This window comes from Catharus ustulatus, chromosome 16 (assembly GCF_009819885.2).
Source record: "Catharus ustulatus isolate bCatUst1 chromosome 16, bCatUst1.pri.v2, whole genome shotgun sequence".
In the NCBI taxonomy this organism is placed as follows: domain Eukaryota; kingdom Metazoa; phylum Chordata; class Aves; order Passeriformes; family Turdidae; genus Catharus; species Catharus ustulatus.
In genome coordinates this window covers 2,124,584-2,149,062 of record NC_046236.1, presented here as the reverse complement: position 1 = coordinate 2,149,062, position 24,479 = coordinate 2,124,584, and the positions used below count along the sequence as shown (strand labels likewise).

At 44.4% G+C, this 24,479-nt stretch overlaps 1 protein-coding gene across 4 annotated transcripts in view; it reads right to left on the bottom strand.

The window, feature by feature from the left end:
* Nucleotides 1-22,694, bottom strand: part of CLUAP1 (clusterin associated protein 1) — a 58,875-nt gene extending 36,181 nt beyond the window's left edge. For 2 of the 4 annotated variants that reach the window (XM_033074082.2, XM_033074084.2), the window contains exons 1-8: nt 22,597-22,693; nt 22,002-22,113; nt 20,799-20,883; nt 15,955-16,134; nt 14,762-14,857; nt 5,403-5,486; nt 3,665-3,798; nt 2,196-2,337 (exon numbers count right to left, since the gene is read on the bottom strand). In XM_033074082.2, coding sequence (XP_032929973.1) covers nt 2,196-2,337; nt 3,665-3,798; nt 5,403-5,486; nt 14,762-14,857; nt 15,955-16,134; nt 20,799-20,883; nt 22,002-22,113; nt 22,597-22,618 — 855 coding nt within the window. In that variant the 5' untranslated portion in view covers nt 22,619-22,693. Of the gene's footprint in view, nt 1-2,195; nt 2,338-3,664; nt 3,799-5,402; nt 5,487-14,761; nt 14,858-15,954; nt 16,135-20,798; nt 20,884-22,001; nt 22,114-22,205; nt 22,447-22,596 lie in introns of those variants that run through there. The other 2 variants (XM_033074081.2, XM_033074083.2) reach the window with 2 other exon arrangements.
* Between the last annotated feature and the right edge of the window lie 1,785 nt (nt 22,695-24,479).

Here is a 24,479-nt window from a genome sequence, read left to right as displayed (position 1 = left end):
CCTCTTTTAGTCCCCAGGTCCTGGAGTTTAATTTTGAGGACTGACATCTCATAATGACTTCAAATCCCAGTTTGGACTCCAGCACTGCTGAATATTTGGCTGGAAGACACACACACCTCTCTCTTGTTCTACCAAAGCAACAGCTCTGCAGCAGAGCACTCGTGGCTGCCTGAGTCACTGTACTCCTGCCCACAAAGAGATGGTCACAATCTCATCCTTTATATGTTCCAAGTATTTTTAAGTATGACTGATAGAAATGTGCAAAGCAAAACAACATCTTTTTCTCACCAGTTTTTATACTCTTTAATTCTGCACTAGGCTGAAGTATTGTTCCCTGCTTATCCTAGGAAACCACAAGCCAAACCATACGGGTAGAATCCCAGGAGTCTCAACAGAAAGGAGGAAAAAGGAAAATAAAGTGTTCTCTCCATATTCTAATCACGGCACAGCCGTGAGTGACAAAGGCTTTTCTGCTCTTATTATCTTTTAACAAAAATCCCCCAAAGAGCTGAGCACCAACTCATTAACAAAGTTCTGCACTTGAATTCATAAACAGTTTCAGGTAGCTCAGTTCAAAGCATTTCTCCTTTGGCTGTGAAGTCTCAGTGGCATTTCAACAGAAGGGATAAATCAGATTTTAGGCTTCACTTCAAGATTATGATTTAATTGAAGACTTTTTTTGAGGGGGCCAAGGATATGGTGAAGAACTGGAACAGAGAGCTAGAACTGCCTTCAGATATAAGGTGAAAAAACTTCTACAGACACAGTGCTTGTGAAAAGAGGGGCTTGATGGGAAACTGGTTCATAGGGATTAACAAATTGCCAAATGCCCACATTAGCTTTGAAAAGGTATTTTAAGATCTCAAGCAAATAATGCAGCAAAATACTTAAGAATTCTCAACAGCATGGCTTTCCCTGTGTCCAAAAGGTGGTGGTGGAATGAGGAAGCATTGATTAACAATGGGTTAATTGGCTGCACTGATGAGGCTCGAGTGCTGTGTCTAGTTTTGGGCCCCTCACAACAGAAAGGACATGGGCTGGAGTGGGTCCAGGGAAGGGAACTGGGGAAAATTCCTGAGGGAGCTGGGAAAGGGGCTCAGCCTGGAGAGAAGGAGGCTCAGGGGGAACCTTCTGGCTCTGCACAACTCCCTGACAGGAGGGGACAGCTAAGTGGGGTTGACTCTGCTCCAGGGAGCAAGGGACAGGACAAAAGGGAATGGCCTCAAGTTGTGCCAGGGGAGGTCTGGGTTGGACATCAGGAGGAATTTCCTCATGGAAAGGGCTGTTAAACACTACCCAGGGAGTAGTAGAGTCCCCATTCCTGGAGGTGTTCAGGAAAAGCCTGGATGTGGCACTCAGGGCTCTGAGCTGGTGACAAAGTGAGGATGGGTCTCAGAGATCTTTCCCACCCCCATGGATGCTGTGATTCTGTAATTCCAGGTGCAGCACACCCAGCAGCACTTATATCCCAGGGGAGAGGGTTCACTCAAACACGTTTTCAAATGAAGAACACAAGACAGAGTGGGTAATGACTGTGAGAGGATGACAGCAAAACAAGAAACTGCTGGAAGCTGAAGGAAAGGCTGGCTGAAAGCACTGCAGTCCAGTAAACACCCAAAGACAATCTGCAGCAAAATGGGATACAGATACAGATCATCCAGAAGGAGAATCACACTGAACTGACACAACTCAGCAAGTCAAGAGAAGGCAGAATTCTGCCAAACAAAACTGAAGTCTGTGAGGGGGAAGATTCCAGCATATCTGATCTCCTCACTGATGCTCTTGGCTGTTTCCATTGATACTTTGAGGAGACTGAAGAGCCTTGTGCTAAGAAACCCTTATACATCAGCAGACACTAGAAGTAAGCACATCCATTGTATGTAGCAAAAGGAAGATCAGAAATTCTGAAAACATTCTTCATGAACAAAATCCAGCAGCTGAAAATGAGTCAGGGGGGCAGAGACTGGCAGGAGCCATCACTACACTGGTTTAACTCCATTAACTGAGACAATGCAGCTGTGCTGCTGTGCTTGGCCAGGAGCAGCCACAGCTACTGGACTGTGCCTCACCTGCCAGTCACTCCATCAGCTCCTGATGTGCTGCTTTGGATTAAAAAGGGGATTAAAACATTTTCTCTTGTAAGGACAAGACCTGCAGGCTGTACAGTCCTGCTGAGCATTTCCAAACTGTCCTACCTCAAACATCTCCTGCTCTGCCCGTCGATGCTCATCCAGGAGCTGCTCCATGTAGGTCAGATTTCGGAACTTTTCTAGGTAAGTGCTGTACTGCTTCTGCAGCTGCTCCTCAATCTTCTCATACTCATCCATGAAAGCAGGGCTGGGGAGAGCAAGCACAGAGAAGTCAGTGAGGTGTGCCCAGAGAAGCTGTGGCTGCCCCATCCCTGCAAGTGCTCAAGGCCAGGTTTTTTGGGGCGTGCAGCACCCTGGGACAGTGGAAGATGTCCCATGACAGGGACCTGGAATGAGATGAGCTTTAGGGTCTCTTCCAACCCAAGCCATTCTGTGATTCTAAGAGTCTATAAATATTGCTCTGTATATACAGAATTCTGAAATGCAATTTTGGTTTTGCAGCTGCTCTTCCATGTCTGCTAAACCAAAAAACCTCATTTTTAAGGTTTCACACTGCTTCAGAGAATAAAAGCTCAAGACAAAGCCCCTCACTAAACAATCCTGGGAATTACATAAAGCAAAGAGAAGGATTTGTGTACAACTCCTTTTTCCTTTCCCACAGTCACAAAGGTAGCATTTTGGCCCCCTAAGAAGGCAATGGTAGATTAATTATGCTGCACAAAGTTAGTGTGTAGCATGGCTGGCAAATCATCTACCTTGCTGGGGACTTACTTGCTACAAAAGTGTCCTGGGTCATTACACGTTTAATTAGATGTCATTCCACCCGAGATCTGACTGAGGCACCCCAAAAACCACTGCTGCTGCTCAGAGCTCCACACCCACCCAACCCAAGTCCTGCAGGATGCTGCTGATACAACAGGGATGTGAATCCTGGTCATTCCTTCCATCACTCCCTTGTCTAATATTTCTCCTTTTTAAATATTAGGTCAGATTGCAGATTGTATAAACCTGCAGGTTAATTAAGGGCCAGAATTCAACCCAAACTGTAAACCTGAACACTCCAGTATCTGAAGGAGCTTACAAGGAGGGAGAGGGACTCATTGGGAACTGCAGTGAGAGGACAAGGAGCAATGGGTTCAAACTGAAGGAGGAGATGTTTAGAGTGGATATTGAGAATAAATTGTTCCCTAGGAGGGTAGGGAGGCCCTGGCACAGGGTGCCCAGAGAAGCTGTGGCTGCCCCTGGATCCCTGGCACTGTCCAGGGCCAGGCTGGATGGGGCTTGGAGCAGCCTGGGTTAGTGGAAAGTGTCCCTGCCCATGGCAGGGGTGGGATGAGATGAGCTTTAAGGTCCTTTCCCACCCAAACCAGTCCGGGATTCTGTGATTCTACAAATTTTCTGTCAGACTGTATCAGTGCCCAGAGGACCTGATCCTAACAAGGGCTGCAGAATGAATTTTTTTTAATTGGTGGTGAACACCAGAAGCCTCTGGGAACAGAGGGACTGTTTGCACCAGTTCCATCCTTTATGTTCACACTCCTTCCTGCAGTAGATAATCAGTTCATGATCTTTACCGAACACTCTGCAGAGTCTGCAGCCTCTTCTGGCTTCTTTCCAGTTCCATTTTTCGTTTTTCAATCTTGGCTTCCAAACTGGCTTCATCCAAAGCCACATTACTCAACATGTCTTTAGTCTTTTGGACTTCCCCCTGAAAGAGAAGGATGGTGAGCCATGGCTGGCACTGAGATAATTAAATTTATCTTTCTGATGCTGAACATTGTTCTGGATAATCTCATCTGTGTTTACAGGCAATGGAAATTCAAAAGTTCTTTGTGGCCAGGATAATGAACTAATTGAACATTTACAAATATAAAATACCTAATTTTTGGTCAACATTCTTAAAGAAGGAAAAACCCCACAGCTGTAACTTTAGTTTTCCTCTCACTGAAGCAGTAGAAGGCAGGAAGAAGCCCATCTTTTGGCATCATTAAGGTCTTTTTGGATTTTATCATAATGGAATCATTCAGGTTGTTTCCAGCCTAAATGATTACATGATTCTCTCTGAATAAACAGATGAGAAATGCATGTGTTTCTTGGTACTATTTTAGGGAATTTTAACCTTCCATCATCTTCCGTCAATTTTCTTTTCTCTTCAAGATACAAGTCAGTTTTATAAAGAACTTCCTATAGCTGAATATCTTCATCCTTTCCTAAGTTTTACTTTATCAGTTTTTTTCAAAATCTGGGAAGCATCTTGGAACATTCCAACATGCGCTAGAGGAGCCAGGAGGGGAAGTGGGAATATTGCAATTGATTCATATAAACTGAGTACATCCAGTGTGCTCAGGCTCAAGAAACCACGAGCATCCTTTGAGGGAGAGGGAGGATTCCACTGCTGGAATTCCAGCAGTGAGTGTTGGTGCTGCTCAGCTCCAACAGGTCATTCCATGAACTAGGCCAGGATTAATGAGCTGAGTGTGTGCCACTGCTGTTTGCCAGGAAGCCAATCCCTCTCTCATGCAGCTCTCAGTCCATCAGTTCTACAGCTGGAGTAAGAAATGCACATTAACAACATTTAGTATTCACACAGGCTCTGAGCAGGAGCAAAACATAAGGGAAGATTGCCTGGAATCTCTCTTGACTATCCACTGGCTGTTTAAACCTGGAGCTCCACTCTGGTAGCCAAACCCTTGGACTGGATACAGTTTGCAGTGAAATAACTGTTGAGAATTTAATTAACCTCCTCCTCACACAGTGCAGAATTAACTCCCCTTCACACAGTGCAGTTGAAGGTTCAGAAATTCAGAACTGGAGCAAGAACAGTGCTGCAAGTGCAGGACAGACCAAAAGTCCTTCACACCAAGCAGCACAGGGGTGTCCTGGCAGGATCCTCAGTGCCAGCTCTCCTCACTGACACCTTGGCCAGCTCAGCTGTCCTGCTCCCAGAGCCCAGCTTCCACCTCCAGAGGCACCAGCACTTCTGGAGTCACCCAGGTCACTCCTTGCAGCCCTGACTCTGCAGAGGGCACAGGGCTTCGACAAGGTAGAGGATGTAGAGTTCTGTGCTGATTTGGGCAATTTTTATCCCTCCTGTAGAGTTTCTGGGGTGAAGCTCCTAACAGAGGCAGGGAATATGACTAGGATGTGTTTTCCCCCATGAGAGGGGCTAAGAGCAGCTCTTAGATGCATCAACTGCAGCTGCAGGTGATGGTTTTGGCACTCTTTACCCCAGGCTGTTGATAAAATCAGCTAATTTCTTTTTGCAGCAGAAAAATTATAATTTTACAATCAAATAAACAGTATTTTGCTTACCAGAATGCTGTTAATGGCAATTTTCATCACCTTCTCAGCCTCATTTATCTCCAAAGGTCTGGCAATAGATTCTGTCCTTGCTTCCTGTGAAATAAAATGAACCAATATATTTAAACACTACACAAATGAACTAATTAATGCAGAAGTGAGGGTGATCAAGCAACAATGATAGGATCATCTACATAATAAATGGGGTAGGATTCAGTGTTTATTCACCAAGGCTGAGATTATTTAGAGACCAGGAGATGATGAAAAATTAAGTGAGTTGAGATTAGCAGGAGGGAGCAATCTAGGCATCTTTTCTAAATCAAGTGACTGCTGTGTCTGACTGCAGGTATTCTTGAAGGCAGATTTTTGGCAACTGCTCTGATTTTACATGTGCAGCAGGGCACAGAAGATTCCATCACCTGCACAACACAACTCATGAAAACACCAGTGCAGGTAGAGGAGCACAGTGTCCCCAAAGTGTGGAGCTACAAGGACTGCAAAGCCACCAAACTGTGCCAGGCAGGACAATGCTCTCAGGCACAGGCTGGGATTGTGGGGTGTCCTGCACTGAATGATCCCTGTGGGTCCTTCCTACCCAGGACATTCCATGATCCATGTGAAAACTGCATGCTGCAGATGTATGGGCATCTCTGCTTCTGAAAACTGAGTGAGTCAGACTTCTCAAAAACCCCACAGTAATCCTTGTTTAGATCCCAAAGGACTAAAAAATCTCCCCCTCAGCAGTTTTGGGGACACATGGGCTTGGGTGTGCACTTGTCTAATCGATGCCTTAAACACTGACCTGGTCATTACATAAAAACTTTGGATTACTGGCTTGGCACTGGAAGGGAAGAGAGGGAATTTTACAGCTCCATGTCCCTAAAGCAATCTTACATTGGCTGAACACTTGGTAACAGGTGGATAAAGATGGAGAAAGCATCTCTCTACAAAATACCTGATTAAGAACCTAAAAATGCTTTGTACACTTTGCCACAGGCTGTACCCAGCCCACTACAGGAGGATTTCTGGCAGCAGATCCAGTAACTTTGCTAAGATGCCATGCCAGACTCTCCAGATTGCACAGCCCAGCTCCAGCAGAGCCTGCTCCCTTCCCACAACTCCAGTCCATGCAACTGCAGGGTGAACCCAACCTGGGAGTTCATCCAGCAAAAAAATAAAAGCAGCTTTTTATGCTGAGCTTATTCCTCTGCTGGATCAGGTCTCTGAGCAATCCCAGCACATGCTGCACAAAGGCTCATTTCCCTGGCATGAGAAAAGAAGGAGAACAAACATTCTGTTGGGGAGAGTGACAGGAGTAACATCTGCTGGTGGCAGTGACTGCTCACAATGCCTGAAGTGCTCATGAACATCCCTCTGTCCACAAAAAAAACCCAACAAACTCCAAAGCAGAAAGTTCATTTGAGCAGAAACAAGATACAAAACGTCTGTGCAAAACAAATTCCCAAATAATTCCATAAGTAAATGTTTTTGGAGGAGAGTGGGAAGAATCATGTAGCTCAGTTGTTATTCTGGGAACATTTAGCATTTCAGCAGCTCAGCAAAATCCCTATTTATTTGTGAGGCCTTTGCCAGCTCCAGCAAAATCCCTGTTTATTTGTGAGGCCTTTGCCAGGCTCAGCTTGGTGCAGACACTGCTCTGCCAACTGCACTGGGCTCAGAGGCTCTGTGCCACAGAGCTAACACACTTCAAACAAAACAGCAGAGGAACAGGAATTATAGTCCTTTCCACTTGCAAAGAGGTCAAAGGAACAGCAAGGACTGCAGTCTGTAATCATAAACAACTCCCTCACCAACTCCCCTCCAGCAGCCTGGTGAAACACCCCAGAACATGCACAGGGCACTGCACTGGGGCAGGGCAGGGAGCTGATGGCTTTGGACAATTTCTGAGGATCTGCCCTTTCAGGTGGAATAATTTATTCAAGTTTAATGTCTTTCCTTCTTCTGTCTTCCCTGTAACAGCCCTGAAGTTTCATGTACATTCCACAGTCTTCCACAGAAATCCACACTGTTTTCTACCAGGTTCAGTCCTACAGCCACACCTGCCTGGAGAAATCTGTCAGGGAAATGCAGAGCAGTGGAAAGGCTGGAATTTCAGACTGTGGAATCAGGGTTAGACGGGAAAAGGAGAAGGTAAGGGCAATTAACCCCTCACATCTCAAGAGATGGAGAGGAGAATTCTGTGTACACCCAGCTCCTCCCTAAAACTCTGCTTTGGAATGGGCAGAGTGACCTCACTGTCACAGCAGTGCCCCTAACCTAACTGACTCTCTGGAGTAACAAGTCTAAGTGGAAAAGGTATTAATTATTATGGAAAAATAGTAATATATAGTGGAAATATAATGGAAACATAAATATATGCCGAGTCTATCAAAACCACTGCTATTTTTTGTGCATGCTTGTCACAGCTTCCCTGGGTAACAGCCACTGGGCCATTTTCCACTCTCAGAGAGGAAAGTTTTATCTTTAATACCACTTTTCAAGAAGGGCCCTTTGCAAATGCACCCACCACTTCCCTGACTGGGAATCTCTCCCCAGGAGCTTCATTCCCAGTTAACAATGAAGAGCCACTACTGCAAAACCCATTCTGCAAATATGCCCAGGGAATCATTTTCAACTGGTAATGGATTTCCATTTTTATGGACCAAAAGCTGATAAAGCAGCTTCCAGTGTGCCTGATGTATGGAAAAATGGATGCACTCCTCCTCCAAACTGCAGGAAGGAACCAAGGCAAGTAATTAGGCATGACCAGCACTGAAGTCACTGATGATAAATATGGTGCAATAACATGTTCTGATGTGCTCAAGGTCTAGTAGAGGTTTCTAAACACCTTTATTGTGGTAAGGAACAGAAATTAAAGCTTTTTTCCTAACACACTGCTCTTGCTGTGGCTGTCCCATCCCTGGAAATGGCAGGCTGGATGGGGCTTGGAGAACCTGGGATAGTGCAAGGTGTCCCTGCCCATGGCAGGGGTGGAACTGGGTCATCTTTAAGATCTTTCCAACCCCAACCATTCCATTATTCTTTTTATGAGTTTTTGACCACAAGTTAAATCTTTGTTTTCCAGGAGTTCTAAGCCTGATGCACACAGAAGTTTGTGCACTCCTCACTGCCTGTTCAGCCTCCATCCAGGCAGTCCCACGTGTCCTGCTCCCTGCAAACAGAGTCTTGGCAATCCCAGCTGTCCCTGCAGACCAGAGCTCTCCTTTAGGAGTTTATTACTCAGGGAGTTCACTCACACACACTGGGATCACATTTGGCCAATCCAGGGGAATGGATGATTTGGCACTGTTACACAGGAACAGGAAGGCTCATGAGGGACATTAATGCTTCTGAAGGAATCTTGACCCTTCCCAACAGCCCATTTTCCCCCTCAAGACATTAAAGTCATGGTAATTGAGAATTTTGCTGCTTCCAGACTATTCTGGTTTCATGCTCATCTCAGCAGTCTCCAGAGACATTTCCCTATTCAGCAATGCAGAGCCTCCATCAGTGCCCCAAATCCTCAGCTACCCCAGCATGTAAAACCCATGCCACAAGGAGTCTGGGGGAGAGAAGCAACTGAAAAACTGAAAAAAAAAAAAATCAATGGATCAAAAAGAATCAGAAGTAACCTGCATATGGTTCTGCTGAGGCAGGAAAGAACTTTAAAGCTTTCTGACAGGGATGAATTTACACTGCTCTGTTCCCTCCCTCACCAGGTGCATCCATCTTCTGGCTCTGGAGTTGATGCCACTGACTGACCCTGAGCTCACAAACCCCAGGATGTGCCTCCTGTGACCTTCCCACACCCTCAGAATCCTCACCTTTCATTTACTTTGTGCAAGATCTGAGAACAGAGTGCACTTAGTAAAGCTTGGATCAGTCCTCAGGACCACAGGGGGTCACTTCATGGCTCCTTGGCCAGGAGGTGCCTGGGATGTCTCGTCCAGTCTGTGGGAAGATGATAAGGAACTTCTTGTTCCAGAGCAGAAGCTAAGCCTGTGAGTGAAATTCCAAATACAATCAGCTGGAAATGGCCTTGCATAGGCATTGCTGGTTGGTTTACAAAGGCAAAAAGGGCAGGGTTGGCAGAGACCTGAAAGCTCAACTCATTCCAACCCCTGCCATGGGCAGGGACACCTTCCACTGGACATAACTGGTGTCCAAAGTGCCAGGAGAAGTGTGCCAACCACTACTTTACAGCTGATGCCATTTCTTCAAGCTAAATACTCCTGGGAAGGTCATACAAAATAATTTCTCACTTTAAATACATACACACAACTGGAGTTCTGATTAAAGCAATCTAATATTGATTCAACACTGGAACACAGGTGCAAGGGTTAATTCTGGCTTCCCAATTTGCAAAAAGCTCTCTTCCTCAAAAGGTTAGGCTTGGGTTAGAAGCAAGACTATTCAAAAAAACTGAAGCAAACCAAGTAATTCTCCAGAGCTGTGACAATTTCAAGTTACAAATTTCTACTAGAAGTTCTTTGTGAGGCAGTTTTGTAACCAAAGGCCAGGAAATGAGAGAAATTCATTTATCAGCCTCCCCTAGGCAGTGTTTTGTATCCAGAAGTAACATTTGGCAGGCGGAAAAATGCTTCCAACATTCCCAATAAAATGATTTTTTGCAGTTAAGTTCCAAAGAGCAGGGAGTGATGCAGCCAGCTCTGAAATCACATCTCCCTCTGAGCAGCAGCAGCAGGAGGGGGAAGGAAGGGAGGAAGGGCTCTTTAATCCAAGAGCTGGGAAGAAGGAGATCCAAGTGGAATGTCCTTAGTGGCAAGGCTTTGTGCTGAACTGCCACTGCCTCAGTCCCACAGCTGCCTCTAAGTGCCCCTGGCTCCCTGAAGAGTTTCATTCCAGCCTCACCCAGCTGAGTTGATAAGAGATTCCCAGTGACCCCATCAGTTTGGGAACAAGCTGGTGCTGTGGGCATCCATAACAGTAACAGGGAGCAGTGCCCTGGGCTATCTCCAGAATTTATCCTCCACAGAGTGGCAAACACTTCATGTGGCTGTTAAAAGCTTTAACCTACCAAATTCAGCAATTCCTTTATTTACAGGAGCAGATACAGGGAATAAACACTTTGTTCAAGGGCACAGATGGGATAAGTGCCAAGAGGAGCATTAGAAAACAAACACACTGCATTGCACATTTTCAGCACAAGCTAAAAGCCTTAAAATATTATTTTCATCTTTCTTTATTTTTACAGGCCTTCCAGCTAATGAAGAGGTAAATACAACGAAAACAAGCCTGAGAAGGTCAGAAATCTTTCTGCCTGCCAGCAGCATAGAGGCAGTTTTCTTCTGGAATTTTTTTTGCTCCATTATCTTCCCATGTCCAGTAATTCAGCAAGTCTGAGCAGGGCAGCTTCCTGACAGGCTCCTGCTAGTGTGGCCCAGGATCTCTGGCAGAAGCAGAGTAGGAGGCACTCAGAGTTATAAACAGCCAGGAATTTTTCCTTTTGGATTTCCATTGCAGGATAATTCAAGAGAATCCTTTCTCAGCTGAGGACAACTGCCCTTGGAAGTCTCCTTCTGCTTGATTTTGAGCTGAAGAATCATTTGGACCAGCTCATCATCCCTCCCTTCCCTCAAAGGTCAATCTGGCCATTTCCCCCACCTTGCCATGTTTTTAGGATACAGAGCACCCATGGCTTTTCCTACATATTTTCTACATACAGAATGGCAGCTGGGTAGATGCCAGAAAAGGGGATGCTTAGGGAAGCAGTGCTGCATTTTGCTTGAGTGCTGACATTAATTCTCTTGCTACTTTTCTTGATTTGGGGTTTGACAGCCTTAATCACAGCCTGGTATTTTCAACTTCTTTTCTCCATTCATTTAGTACTGTGTAGGAAGACAGAGAAAGAAATCCAAACAAAATCTCTCATCCCCATCTCAAATCCAAATCAACTCCACCTTCCCCCTGCAAAAAAAGAAAACCACAACTCAACAGAGCCTGGTTACTCTTCCAAAGGAAACTAAATATTCTGAAAATTAAAGTGACATAGCAATGAAAGGCAGAAAGAGTGTCCCTGGCAGGAAAGGAAACAATAAAGATGAAGATGTATTTCTCCATGCATGGAATTTGCATGGAATTGCCTTTTCATTTAGGGATCTCACTATGTGGTACCAGCTCATTCATCAGCTCTACTTAACAAATCCCAACTGCAATTTCTGTGCTCCAAGATTGGACCAGCAAGACTGGAAGCTGCAAATTACCTTCCAAATGTAATGCTTAAATGTGTTTTAAAATAAAAATTCAGTCACAGGACACCAATAACCTGCACTGTGCTCATCCACAGCTGGGCTAGAAACAGCAGAGCTTCCATGGAACTCAGTAATTATATTTGGGATTTTCATCTGACAATACAGATTTGGGGGTTGTTTGGGATTTTTTCTCCCACATAACTTAACAACACCATAGTCTGAATTCAGCACACCCTGTAGTTTTGTTTCTTCCTCTGTTGTTAATTAAAGATGCTTTTTTAGCATTACAGATTAACTTGGGAAGCAGTTTAAATATACAGAGGAACTGTATATTCAGTCAGGAAATAAGGTATTTGCAAGGGCTTCAGAAAGGCACAGAACAACACTTACAAGAAATCACACCTCAACTCTTCCCCAAAAATATGTACATACATTTACAGCACTCTCTGCCTCCAATAAATCTAACAGAACCATTCCTCTAAATTCTTCTCTAGCTGAAATTTGTTTTCATTCAGAAAGTAATTTATTTTAAAAAGTGTTTCATGACGTGGAGCAATGAAATTTATCTAATGTATGAAATTCTTCTATAGTTTCTATACAAATTATGTACAAAAAGACTCCAACAGAGAAGGTAAAACTTGTGGAGCAAATTAGAGTCAACATTTCCAAACAAAATAATGAGTTCTACTTCACTTTTCTCCAATGATCTTTCCCAGAAGCTGCTCAGACTATGAAAACAGATCTAGTCAACCCATTAGTGCCAAATGCTGGCATTTCCTTTATAGTTCCTGGAAAATTAAGCCATCTTCACTTAGGATAGAAATAAGATTTATCATCAGCCTGTTGAAGCTTAGGTAGGAAGAGCTTTTATTTAAATATCTGGAAAGGAATGGAGAGGAAAGAGAAAAGAGGTTCACAGGGAACATAAAACTCCCATGTTTTCAAATTGTTTTAAACACTATGACAGCTGTTGACAGATTTTAGCACATGCAACAGGTTTCAGGAGAATAAAATGGAATAAAAAACTAAACCACCCTGCTCCCCTGCCCTTCAACAGCACAAACCCTCTGGCAGTGCCACTTAGTGTGAGCATTAATTAGCCAGGCACTGCCAGAAGAAAATAACCAATGGAAATCAATAATCTGCACATTAAAAAGCAATAAAAGTAATCTTGGTTTAATGGCAACTAATTTGGTTTCTACCAGCAAAGCTCTACTCTCCAGCTAAAGCCAGAATGAAGTTCAATTCCTCCCCACCTGGAATGTGGTGGGAAGGACAGGCAGAGGATGCCATTTCTGAGGCCTCCTGAGCACCTCCCTCTGAAGGACCCAAGGCAGATGTGGCAGATGAAGAAGGGCAATTCCTGACTTCTCTCAGCACTGACAAGAACCCAACAGTGATGGAAAAACCCAGCAGCAATTGGCTCTAAGCCTCTCCTGTGACGGGCAAATTTCATACTTCAAGTGAAAGGCAGAGTTGGGTAATTTAAATTAAAATTTAATTGATAATTTAAAATTACAAATTCCACTGCAAAACTGGTTCCTGCCATGTCCTGACTTTTAATCTGAGATCTGTTTGCTTTGCTACATGCTCAAGTCTCAAGTTTGCTGCATGTTCCAAACTTGACATTTAACAGACCATCCAAAAATGGATCCTTCAGGTTTAACAAACCACTGAAAAACCTTGGAACCAGCCCCAAACATAAGGAACAGAGCTGAAAAGCCTCTTCTGCAGCTCTCTGGAGGCTCTCCCTGTGCTGTCACTGTCACCTGCTGCCTTCAGGCGATGCACTCACAGCTAATGGCACAGAAGGTCACCTTTCCCAGGACAGCAAGTTCCACCTGCCAAGCCTTTGTGCAAAACACAACCTGTGCACCTGGACAGGATTAGCTGGCCCCATCCTATGCACTCAGCTCAAGGAACACGTGCTCACTGCTCTCTCTAAGAAATCCCATCCTTTTAGAAATGGCACCTCTAAGTAGGCTCCCACTCCAGAGTTCTTAATGGCCCCACTGAGAAGTGGCTGCACTGAAGCACTTTCTCATTTCTTCTTTTGTCAGCTCATGCTTTCAGCACCCTGCACTTGTGCCTGGCCCTTTTCCAGGGCCCAGTTCTAAACTCAATGTCCTAAAAGCCTCGATTTCAAGTGACTAAACAACACCCAATTCAAACCAATGCTTGAGTACTTTTGAAATGCCTCAACTGATCTATATCCGACTTTTAGCACAGTTACAGGGATGCTGTACTCAGAGCAAAAGGGTCCAATGCTCCACTAAAGCAAATATTAACACATCACACAGCAGCTGTGTGAAAACTCCTTCAAAGCCAAGAAATTAGGCAGAGTGCAAGAGGAGAAATAACTGATTAACAGTTCTGTGCTACTGGTGAGTGTTGAGTTAAACTGGACTGTCACTTCTCCCTCTCATTTGAAATATTAGCACCCTGCACACCACAGTGATGCATGGATCCAGCAGGCAAGGCAGTGTTCCATGGAGGAACTTCCCAGGGTATCAGCCACTCTTTGAAACACCTGTACTCCATCAAACAAGGACCTGGGAGCATTAATTGTGGAGGCTCAGAATTTACAGCTCTTAAGGGTGCACTCCCTACAGCTCAGACATCTGAACATTTCCATCATCATGCAGGGTCTCTCTCCTTTAAAGTCCCTTTTCAGAAAACGAAGAACCTTCAGCATTGCAGATAAAGGCACTGAAAAAATAATGGCAAGACTTCCTGGCAGTGTGCACAACTTCTTACAACAGCTTTTGATTTTCCTTCTTTCCTTCTCCAGCTAAGCTGAAGAACATGTACCCTGCAGGCTGTGATGCCTCCAGCTCCTGCCACAGAAATAATGAGCCTTGCCCTTGGAAAACTAACAGCATTCATCATTTACCTGTTAAAATATCCATCCCCACCACTACAGCCTGCACATGTATTTGCAGAGTATTTCAGTTTTCTGCTGAAGAGAAAATGCTGCTCTCTCAGGCTGCCTGCAGTCCAGCCATGAACAGGATAGGAAGGAAAGGCAAACTGTCAGGCCCATTCCTTCAAACTCACAGAATATTCAAGTCAGATGCAGACATTAATAAGAACTGAGACTTTTTTCCCCTTTCTCCTTTATGGCACCCAGTGAACACAAGTTTTTCCACGTGTACTTACCCTCAGTTCCACCTCTTTGCCAAGTAAGTCATACAGGACTGCTCCTTTGGAGGTGATTTCAGAAGCAAGCTGTCTGGCTGCCTTCAAGTCAGCAATCTGGGAACACAGCAACAGCACTGAATAGCAGGAGAATCCCAAAGTCACAAAGAATATCCATGGTATTTCTCATTTTGAGATCAAAATTGCACCACAGGTCAAAACTCAGCCAGAGGTTGTGCAGTAGAATCAGAGTGGACAAAGTCTGTCTTGGCTTTGAACCAGCCCAGGTGAGGCCCCATCAGGTACAGGTTTCTGAGAGAAACCCCAAATACTTTGGGCCAAGGAAAAAAAACCCCACAAATCTCCTCAAAATTGTGGCTCAGCCAGTTGTTGGTTTATGTGCTGCCCAGGACAAAGTGAAACATCACCTTTTTTATGAGAAGAAGTAAAAACTTCATATACCAAAGGAATGGGAGCAGCCTGCAATGTAAGTATTAGACTTTTGAGCACTACCAAGTGGTTCTTTGTTATTTTTTCAGAGAGACACATCAGACTTCCATACAGGAGAATCACTTGTGGGTCTGCCATTCTTCTCAAGAATCACAGAAACAGAGAATCATACAATGGTTTGTGTGGAAAGAGGCCTAAAGCCTATCCTGTCCCACCCCTGCCATGGGCAGGGATACCTTCCACTGAAGCAGTACCAGAAATTCCTCTTATTTAGCAAAGTGCTGGGTTATTGGTTTAGTTTTTTTTATTTTTTTAATATTTAGAGAAGGTGCTTTTAAAATATCTAGAGATGGCTTTTGTTTTAAGGGCTTGAGCAGCTTTGATGTCTGTGAGTGTCACAGGAAGATTTCCCTTTCATTCAATGCAAATGGGCTGAAAATCAACTTTCAGTCAGTATTTCCCAGCTCCTCCTGTTGCAGAAGTTTAGTAGGTAGAAAAAAATATTTATTCCAGTCTACTCCAATATTTCTACAGTGTCACCAACATTTCAATACAAAGAGAATCAATTTTGTGCCACTGTTGCCTTGTATTATCCTTCTGGTTGAGAATTCAGAGATGAAAACAAATCACAGTCACAGAACCCCACCTACTGAAAGCCTGACTTAAAACCCTGCCAACAGCCTTGCCAGAACATTCTCCACTTCAATTCCAGCCAGAAACCAGATTTTTCCCCAAGTGAGCACAGGAGTGCCAGTTGTGCTTACTTTAGAGCCCAGATCAAACTTGAACTTGGTGCTGTCCTCCTCTGGGAGGGGTGCAGGCTCCCCTCCCTGGGTGCTCATGGCCCCGTAGAGCACCGAGGTGACTTTGAGCAGCTCCTTCACAGCGTATCCATCAGCCTGGTACAGCTTCTTTGTGTTCAGCTTGATGTGAGCCTTGGTAGCCTTGGGCAAGAAAGAAGGAATTCAGCAATCACAAAGAACAAAAATCTGTTGGATTTTAGAAACTTGGGTTTAGTTTTTTGGTATTGATTTTTCGGAGAATTTTGTTTTTGATTTGAGGTTTTGGAGATGGCTTTTAAAGTTGAGTGAAGTTAAAATTACAAGTGTGTAGTTAAATAGAAATGTGTGCTTTTATATGGTGAAGGGTTTTAAATTTGAGGTTTTTATAATATATTAATAGGCACGGGACAAGATGGGGGATTTTGGGTGGGTTGGTTATTTTATGGTTTTAGGTAGTAGTTTTTGGTTGGATAGTAAGTGTTGTATTGAGAGTTATGAGAATTTAGTTATTGGATTAAAAGGATAAATCATATAGGTGTTATATTTTTATTTAGTTGTTTAGATTTCAGAGACCTTGTAGCAGCTGGTTTTCAGTGGTCCTGTAAAACCAGAAATGTTATAAAATAAAACAACAAATCAAATAGGTGAGTGTTCAAACACAAAGTGATGGAGGTGACTTCTCCATTTTGCTCACTTCTGGCAGGTAGCTAGAAGTGCTGCTGAACTTCCTGTACTTTTGGTAAGATTTAATAAAAACCAAGCCCAAAGCACAAGAAAATCAGTTTCCTTCGTGTATTTGTTAATCCTGGCTCTGAGTGAAGGCAGAAGAGACTCCAGACAAACCACTAATTAATGGTGCAAATCCTCACCACTGTTACAAAAATCCTCTGTTATCTGCACTCAAAGCTCTTTTTGGGAGCACCAGGCTCTGCTGTACAGAAAAATTCCTGTTTGGACACCTGTACTGGTATTTGTAGAAGAAATTTTTCTAAAAGCTGTGTGCACTTTCTGCATGTCAGAACATCTGCAGAAAACCCCTCAAACTATCATTACTTCTTCCCTAAATAAAGATGAACAAAAACCCTATGCACCACTTAAATTCAAATTAAGTTTAAGTGGAAAGTAAGTGCTGCCCAGGTCTTGTGATGATGCTGCAGAGAGGTAAATTTCACCCTTAATGAGTTGCAAGAATAATGCAGTTATCCTAATTTAACTGTCTTCTCTTCCAGCAGCACCTTCCAAATGTTTTATTGTTTCTCTCCATTTTTCCCCTGCTATGATATTAAGGATTTTATTCCCTTGCCTCCCATCTTTGAAAGGTACAGACAGAACAATAAGGAAAAAGATATTAAAAATTCCAACATTACCTTTTTGTGCTTCGAAATAATAAAGGGGGGAATTACTATCTGTCACAGAAAGGACACAAATGTTGCTCTTGAAATTCCTGGTAAATTTATATTATAAATTAATAGCCACAAGGAGCCAACCACAAATTTCAGATTAAATTTTGAGGAGGTCTTTGTGATGGCATAACTAAACAAGGAAGCAAAAAAAATATTGATCACCAGCTATGGATCCAAAACTTAAGCTTAAAAATGACACATGAAGCACAAAAGTGACTTAACATCTTCTTTTCAGTGTATTTTTACAATGAAACTTCTGCTGAAATGTTTCTTTGGGAATGCTGTAGCAGACAGAGCCTATCTATGAGTCACTGGTGGTATTACACAGCTTTGGTTTTGCAGTGCTCCTGGTAGGAATTCACATTCCCTCAGGTCTGACAGAGCAGGATCTTCAAGCTGGGGGAAGAGACTCAGATATTACAATATTTGGTACAATACAACTATAAACTCTGCATTGAGCTTCACTGAATAATGGACTGAAGGAAAAAATCCTGTGAAACTAAACAGAGAAAGCAACACTTCAAACCACGGCTGTGGCTCCAGCTTTTCCAAAGAAACAAAGCAAATGAATGTTGGCCCATGTTTATTTTGTCCAGGTGTATTTTGTCAAGTCTTTGTGACTTTAAAATCAGATTTTGATTTCCAATAAATATTTTCCTGTTGCCTCTCTCATCCCAAAATCTCAACCCTGCAGAGGAAAACAACTCTTTGTATCTGTTTGCAGAGACAGGACCCATGGAATGGCTGGAGTTGTGTTAGGAGAGGGTCAGCTTGGATCTCAGGAAAAGGTCCTCCCCCCAGAGGGTGGTGGGGCACTGAACAGGCTCCCCAGGGAATGGGCACAGCCCCAAGGCCCCACCTCAGGATCTTCTGTGATTCCTAAAAATTGAAACTCAAACTTCCAGAACAGGCTCCTGATGTTGTGCACCCTGAGCCAGGGGAATATGAGACTCACAGTACAAAAAATCCCTAATTGCTTTGGAAAGTTGGTCTCAGAATGACCTCAAATGAGCCCAGACACAAAGTGAAAATCCAGGTATGTTCACCTCCCCTCCCTCGCAGTAGAAGCAATCTAAAAAATTAATTGCAGAAACAGCAAGTATTCCATTTTAGAAGAAGTGGTGATTAAATTGATACTCTGTTAAACATCCCCTATCCAAAGGGGACTGAAGTACTGAATTACAAAGGATGTTGTTAGAAACAGGAGTTCAAATTTCAGCTCTGTTCATCCTCAAGAGAGTAAAATCAATGTCTAAGAGGAGAAAAAAGGTTTTTCATTCGAAGGCTACTTAAATAGAGAAATAATACACAGACAAGTCAATCTGTTTTTCAGACTGGCACAATGGCACTGTGGGGTCAAGAAAACAACTTCATGTTTGGAAAGTCACCTCCATCACTTTGTGTTTGAACACTCACCTATTTGATTTGTTGTTTTATTTTATAACATTTCTAGTTTTACAGGACCACTGAAAACCACAGCTATTTCTTCTGAAGATCACATGGTTAAATGCAACAAAAAATTATAAATATATAACAAGAACGGCAGCAACAGCCAGAAAATGTGCTTAAATTCATAATTTGCTTTATTAATATCATGAAGCCAAATTTGTCTGTGATGTGTGGCTCTTGCAAAAAGTGTCATGCCCTTGGGTTGCTGAGTTTGTTTTCATGAATGAATTTCTATGAGATGAACTCACTGGAGGCTTTTTGTTGCACTCTACTTCAAATTTGGATCCGTGTGGGCTCAAGCAGGAGTCAGGTATTGAGCCCCACTGATCGGGGGGAATTGATTAAAAACACACCTAAGGTAACCTTGCAGTTCAGAACTTTTCTGTCTGGGAAGGAGACATTTGGGAAGCTCTCAAACTGCCAGGAACACAGAGCAGTAGCTAATTTGAATGGAAAATGAACACCTCCTCACTCCTTGTTCAGTACAGCAGAGCAAAACTCCAGTTACATTCTCTGATGATGGATCTGTCCTGACATTCTCTTCTGAGACAATTCTGTCTCCATCACATCTCCCATCTGCCCACAGATGCATAAAGCCATTAACTCCTGGGGAGGATAATTGTGCATTGCATGGACAGTGAATTATTAAGGAAATGTCTACAAGCTTCTCTCATCCTGAAAATGCTGAAGACCTACAATAATCCCCACACTAACTTGTAATATTAACTGAGACTAAGTACAGGATGATTAAAGTAATTTCCATTAATTTCATTTTCTGAATCATATCATGTAATTCTCCAAAACCCCTGGGATTTCTGACATGAAGTCAGCTATTGAAAAGCATTTCATTATTTCTGCTTCCAGACTTGTGCTTGGAGGGGGAAACCTGAAACCCTTCCAAATTAAACAGACCTGTTCACTCCATCTCACGTGCTCCAGGGCTCAAAAGTACATTCTAATATGTACAGCAATGTACCCTGCTCTGAACATGGCAAAATACAGAAATAGGAGAAGTTATGGTGCCCAATATTCACAAATGACAAAGGAAATATTGTTAAAATGACATTTTAACACGTTTTAAGATTTTTTAAAAGTATTGCAATTAATTTTTGGTATTAGCATTGAAACTTCCATTGCTTCCAGATCCACCTGCAGACCCAGAAAGTTCTTGTCACATACTGAAGAGTGTTAATCTAAGTGTGTGATAACATCAAAGGCTCATATCGCTTCCAAATAACATGAACTATACGAAACACAATGTTGTTTTATTCCAAAAGACTAAAAACTTTGATGGCCCAATCCAAATATGCTCATAAATAAAATGATCTGAGAAAAGAACACGTCTTGATCTATGGGAAATCTCATACAACCAATACATCACTCTATATCGTGATGAAAACATCAGAACTTATGATTATTCAAGCACAGGAAATAATCAGGCATCCAAAGTTAGCAATAACCATGGTGGGATTTCTTCTAAAACGATTTAAATGGTTTAAAAGCATTTCCCATCTACAGCTGTGTCTTCCACTGTTACTTTTTAAAATAAGGAGAGACAAGGATGAATATTGTTTTAGATCCTAATTCAGATCCCAATATTGTATTTAGATCCCAGTTCTGCAGAGAGAAGTACAGAATGTCAGCAACAGCACATCCTGCTCTTCAAATTTCCAGCAGCCCAAGACACAGGACCACAGACTCATGGAATGGTTTGGGTTGGAAGGGACCTTAAAGCTCATCCCACCCCCTGCCATGGGCAGGGACACCTCCCACCATCCCAGGTTGCTCCAAGCCCTGTCCAGCCTGGCCTTGGACACTTCCAGGGATAAAGCAGCATCAGAATGCAACACAAACTCAGCCAGCCCTTGCAGGGAAACTCTGTGGGGTTAAGAGAGAAAGCTCTAAAGCTGTCACAGAACCAGGATTTCAGATTTTCAGGCTTTCAGCTCAAGCAGAGCTCCTGGGCAGACTCACCATGAACTGAGCCACAGCCTTAATGAAGAAAACCCGGTCCTGCTCTGTCTCCACATCCCCAGGAATGTCACTCTGAGGTTCATACCTGTGCAGACAACAGCTGGAGATTAGAACAAGCTTCTGGCAACTGGGATGGAAAATAAATGTGTAAATAAACTCCTACTGCAGACTAGGGCATCCAGAGCCTGGAATGCACACAGTGGGTTTGCACAAACCCTGCAAGAGCTGTAAAACCTGACACACCGCACAAGTTCATACCCAGACATCATTTCAAACCTATTCCTCTCACAAGTAAAAGAAACTTACGGCAAAACAAACTGAAATTTGTGAAATGCTTTAAAAAAAAAAAAACAACTGAGATGCAGAAACCTCTAGAAGAGGCCAGTTTGCAGGACCCAGGGAAGAATAAAAGGAAATTCACTGATTAGGACCCTCAGTGTAACAGCAGCATTTTAGGACTATTTAGACAACTTAATCTAAGTAATTTTGAATGGTTGTGAGTATATACCTATTTCATTACAACTTCAAGAGTATCCAGCAAATTTCTAACGACTTGGTAATTAAACTTAATAGATATTAGTTATTAATTCAGGCCAAAAAATAGCAATCAGGAAAACTGGTCAACGTTGGTTTCAATTACAATGCTCTACCTTATCATCTTAAAAAAAACCCCTTAATTTTACACTGAAGCAGGAGAGAGAAGATAATGTATAATTCAAATAACACTTCAACATCCAGAAATATTTAACCAAAGTCTGTCAGTGGGTTAAGTGAGTGTAAAACTGCAGTAGTAGATCAGAACCAAACCATTTTATTTCTTTTACACATGTTGTGCATGCAGGACAATACCAAGCTGAGCCAACAGTTGCAGCAATAACGCTGGGTTTTGGTGAAGTCCCGATGAGAGACCACCCTGTTTGGATAAAAGATCAGACATGGAAAAGGATGGCTGTGGAATTTGGAGAATATGTGAGAGAGATAAGGCTACCTCTGCCAGCACTGAGTCACTGGGTTTGATACTCCAGGCAGGTTTTTAAGCTAAAAAACCTGCAAACTACCACATTTCTAGCTGGTATTTAGAAGAGTAGAGTTCAAAGAATGACTAAATATCACTGAGCTCCCTAATTTCACAGCACACTATCAGTTCAAGCACAATCCCCACACCCCAGCATCACCCCAAAATTTGTTGGCCTCATCACCAACCTTTTCACCAGCCACAGCAGCACTTCTGACACAAGCATGAAGTTTGGGGTGTGGAAATTCTCCAAGGATATGAGTCGAGGATACCCCAGTGCCCTCATCATCTCAGTAAAATCTGAAAAATGAGGAAGAGCAGGGATTCCTTCTTAGATATCCAGTAAGGGCTTTCCCAAGATTGCCATCTCCCACAGAGTGCTGCTTAGTTACCATGAGATATGCCCAGTGGAAAGCACTGTTAAAAAATTAAACTGCAATAATTAACATAAATCGTATAATTTCAACGTGCAGAAGTGAAAACAGGCGTTTTTAACGAGATTTACTGAGCTGAAACAACACAGACAACAGCCTCTCCCCGCACACACAGCATTCAGCAGTGCTCCCTAAGTGCGGGGGAATCCCGCCCGTGCAGGGCTGTGCCATCCCCCGGCAGCGGGGACCCCTCCCAGGCAGGGACCGGCGGGCTCAGCCCCGCATCCCCGCGGCACCGCCGGCAGCTCCGTGCGGGGCCCAGCGGAACAGCGGGGCCCCCCGGGAGGCCCAGCCGCGGTGCCGCGTCCCTTCCGGCCCGGCCCGGCCCCGCCGCCCCGGCCGCGCTCACTGCGGAGATCGCGGAACGACATCGCCGGGACCCGCGGCCGCCGCGGCTCTGAGGCAACGCGCTACGGCGGCGCGGCGCGGCCAAACCCCGCGGGAAGCGAAGTGTGAGGCGGGCTGGACACGGAGTGACGGAATGGCGGGGTAAACCGGGGTGGAAGAGCGCGCTGAGGTCAGCGAGTCAACCCGTGACCGATCGCCACCGTGGCAACCAGAGCACAGAACTGAGTGCCATGGCCAGGCTTTCCTTAAACACCTCCCGCCACAGCGAATCCACCACATGTATGGGCAGCCATTCTAATATCTCATCAGCCTTTGTGGGAAGAAATTCTTAGTAGTGCCCAACCTAAACCTTGCCTGGCGCACTTAAAACTGTGTCTCCTTGTTCCCTGGGAGCAGAGCCCGGCCCCACCTGGCTGCACCCTCCTGTCACTTGCCGACAGTGAGGTGTCATCCTCACCCCAAGCCCCCTTTTCTCCAGGCTGAATGCCCCGCCATCCCCCCCCCCCGCTCTCTCAGCCCCTCGGCACAGGACATGTGCTCCACACCCTTGCCCAGCTCCCTTCCCTTCCCTGCACCCGCTCCAGCCCCTCAATGTCCCCCCCCACAACTGAGGGGCCCACAACTGGACACAGCACTCGAACTGTGGCCTCACCAGCGCCCAGCACAGGCCACAAGCTCTGCCCTGCTCCGGCCGGCCATGCCCCCGCCCTGGCTCTGTCCCGACTGCAGCTCCGTGTCATGGCTGCGTCCCCCGCGCTGAGTCACCCCGGTATTATAGACCGGTTGTGTGGTGATTGGCTCGCGCAAATGAGGAACGGATATCATTTGTGTTGAAAGAAGTTTTGTTAACGTTTAAGGCTTTCGATGTGTGATTCTACTGCTGTAGGTTGTTTTTGGACCCGTTTTATGTCGTCCCTATAATCCTCTCCCTTCTGTGTTGTGGCCACCAGACAGCGCTGATGGCAGTGCTGTCAGACACGTGCAGGGGAGGCCGTGCACACCTGTCCTTTGAATGAGGCAGCCAGGAATGGGGGACGCTGGCCTTGACATGACAACACTTCACCTCCAATCAGGCTGCAAGACGGTTCCACCAATGGATGGCAAAGAAGAGTTAACTGGCAGGCTTTGGGAGGGGCCAGGGAAAATGTTTGCAGTTGTCTTTGGCTGATGCAACATCAAGGGTGTAAAAGGTGGGGCTGCCATTTTGTGGACGAGCTTCTGTCCCTTCTGCTTTGTGAAATTTTTATGTGTTCTCAACAAAACATTTATAACTCATTGCCGCTTGGGGTCTGAGTAGTTTATAACACCTGGGTGGGGTTTGTGACTGAGGAGGGAGGGCTGGGAGCCATCCCCAGAATTGTGAGGAACCCCGGCTGTGTGCGAGGTGTGAGGGCAGCCCGTGCTGCACCTGGCCGGAGTGCAGGAGCCACTGGCCACGTGCACCTTCCATGAGCTGAGGATCTCTCAGAGGGCAGGAGCCCGGCTTTTGCCTGGCAAAAATCAAACAACAGACGCCCTAATTGTAATGGAATGTACTTTGTTATCAAATCTTGTTCAGTAAGTGCTTGCAGAGCTGAATGCAAAGGCTTACTCGTTAGCACGTCTTCCTGTTGCGTAAACAAAGAGGAGCCCCCACCAGACTACAGAGACAGAACAGTACCAGAGGACATGCTGAGAAAGACCACGGCACCAGACCCTTATCAATTCCCACCAGGAGGTGGAAGCGACCCCCTAACAACTCCTCGCCCCTGCTCGCTAAAGTCGCAGAGCACACCAGTAAATCACAACGAGCAACCGCAAGAACTGGAAAATAGACTGTATAAAAAAGAACTAAAACTGCTTTTTGGTGCGAGCCATTGGCAGAGCAATGACTCCCTGGCTGCC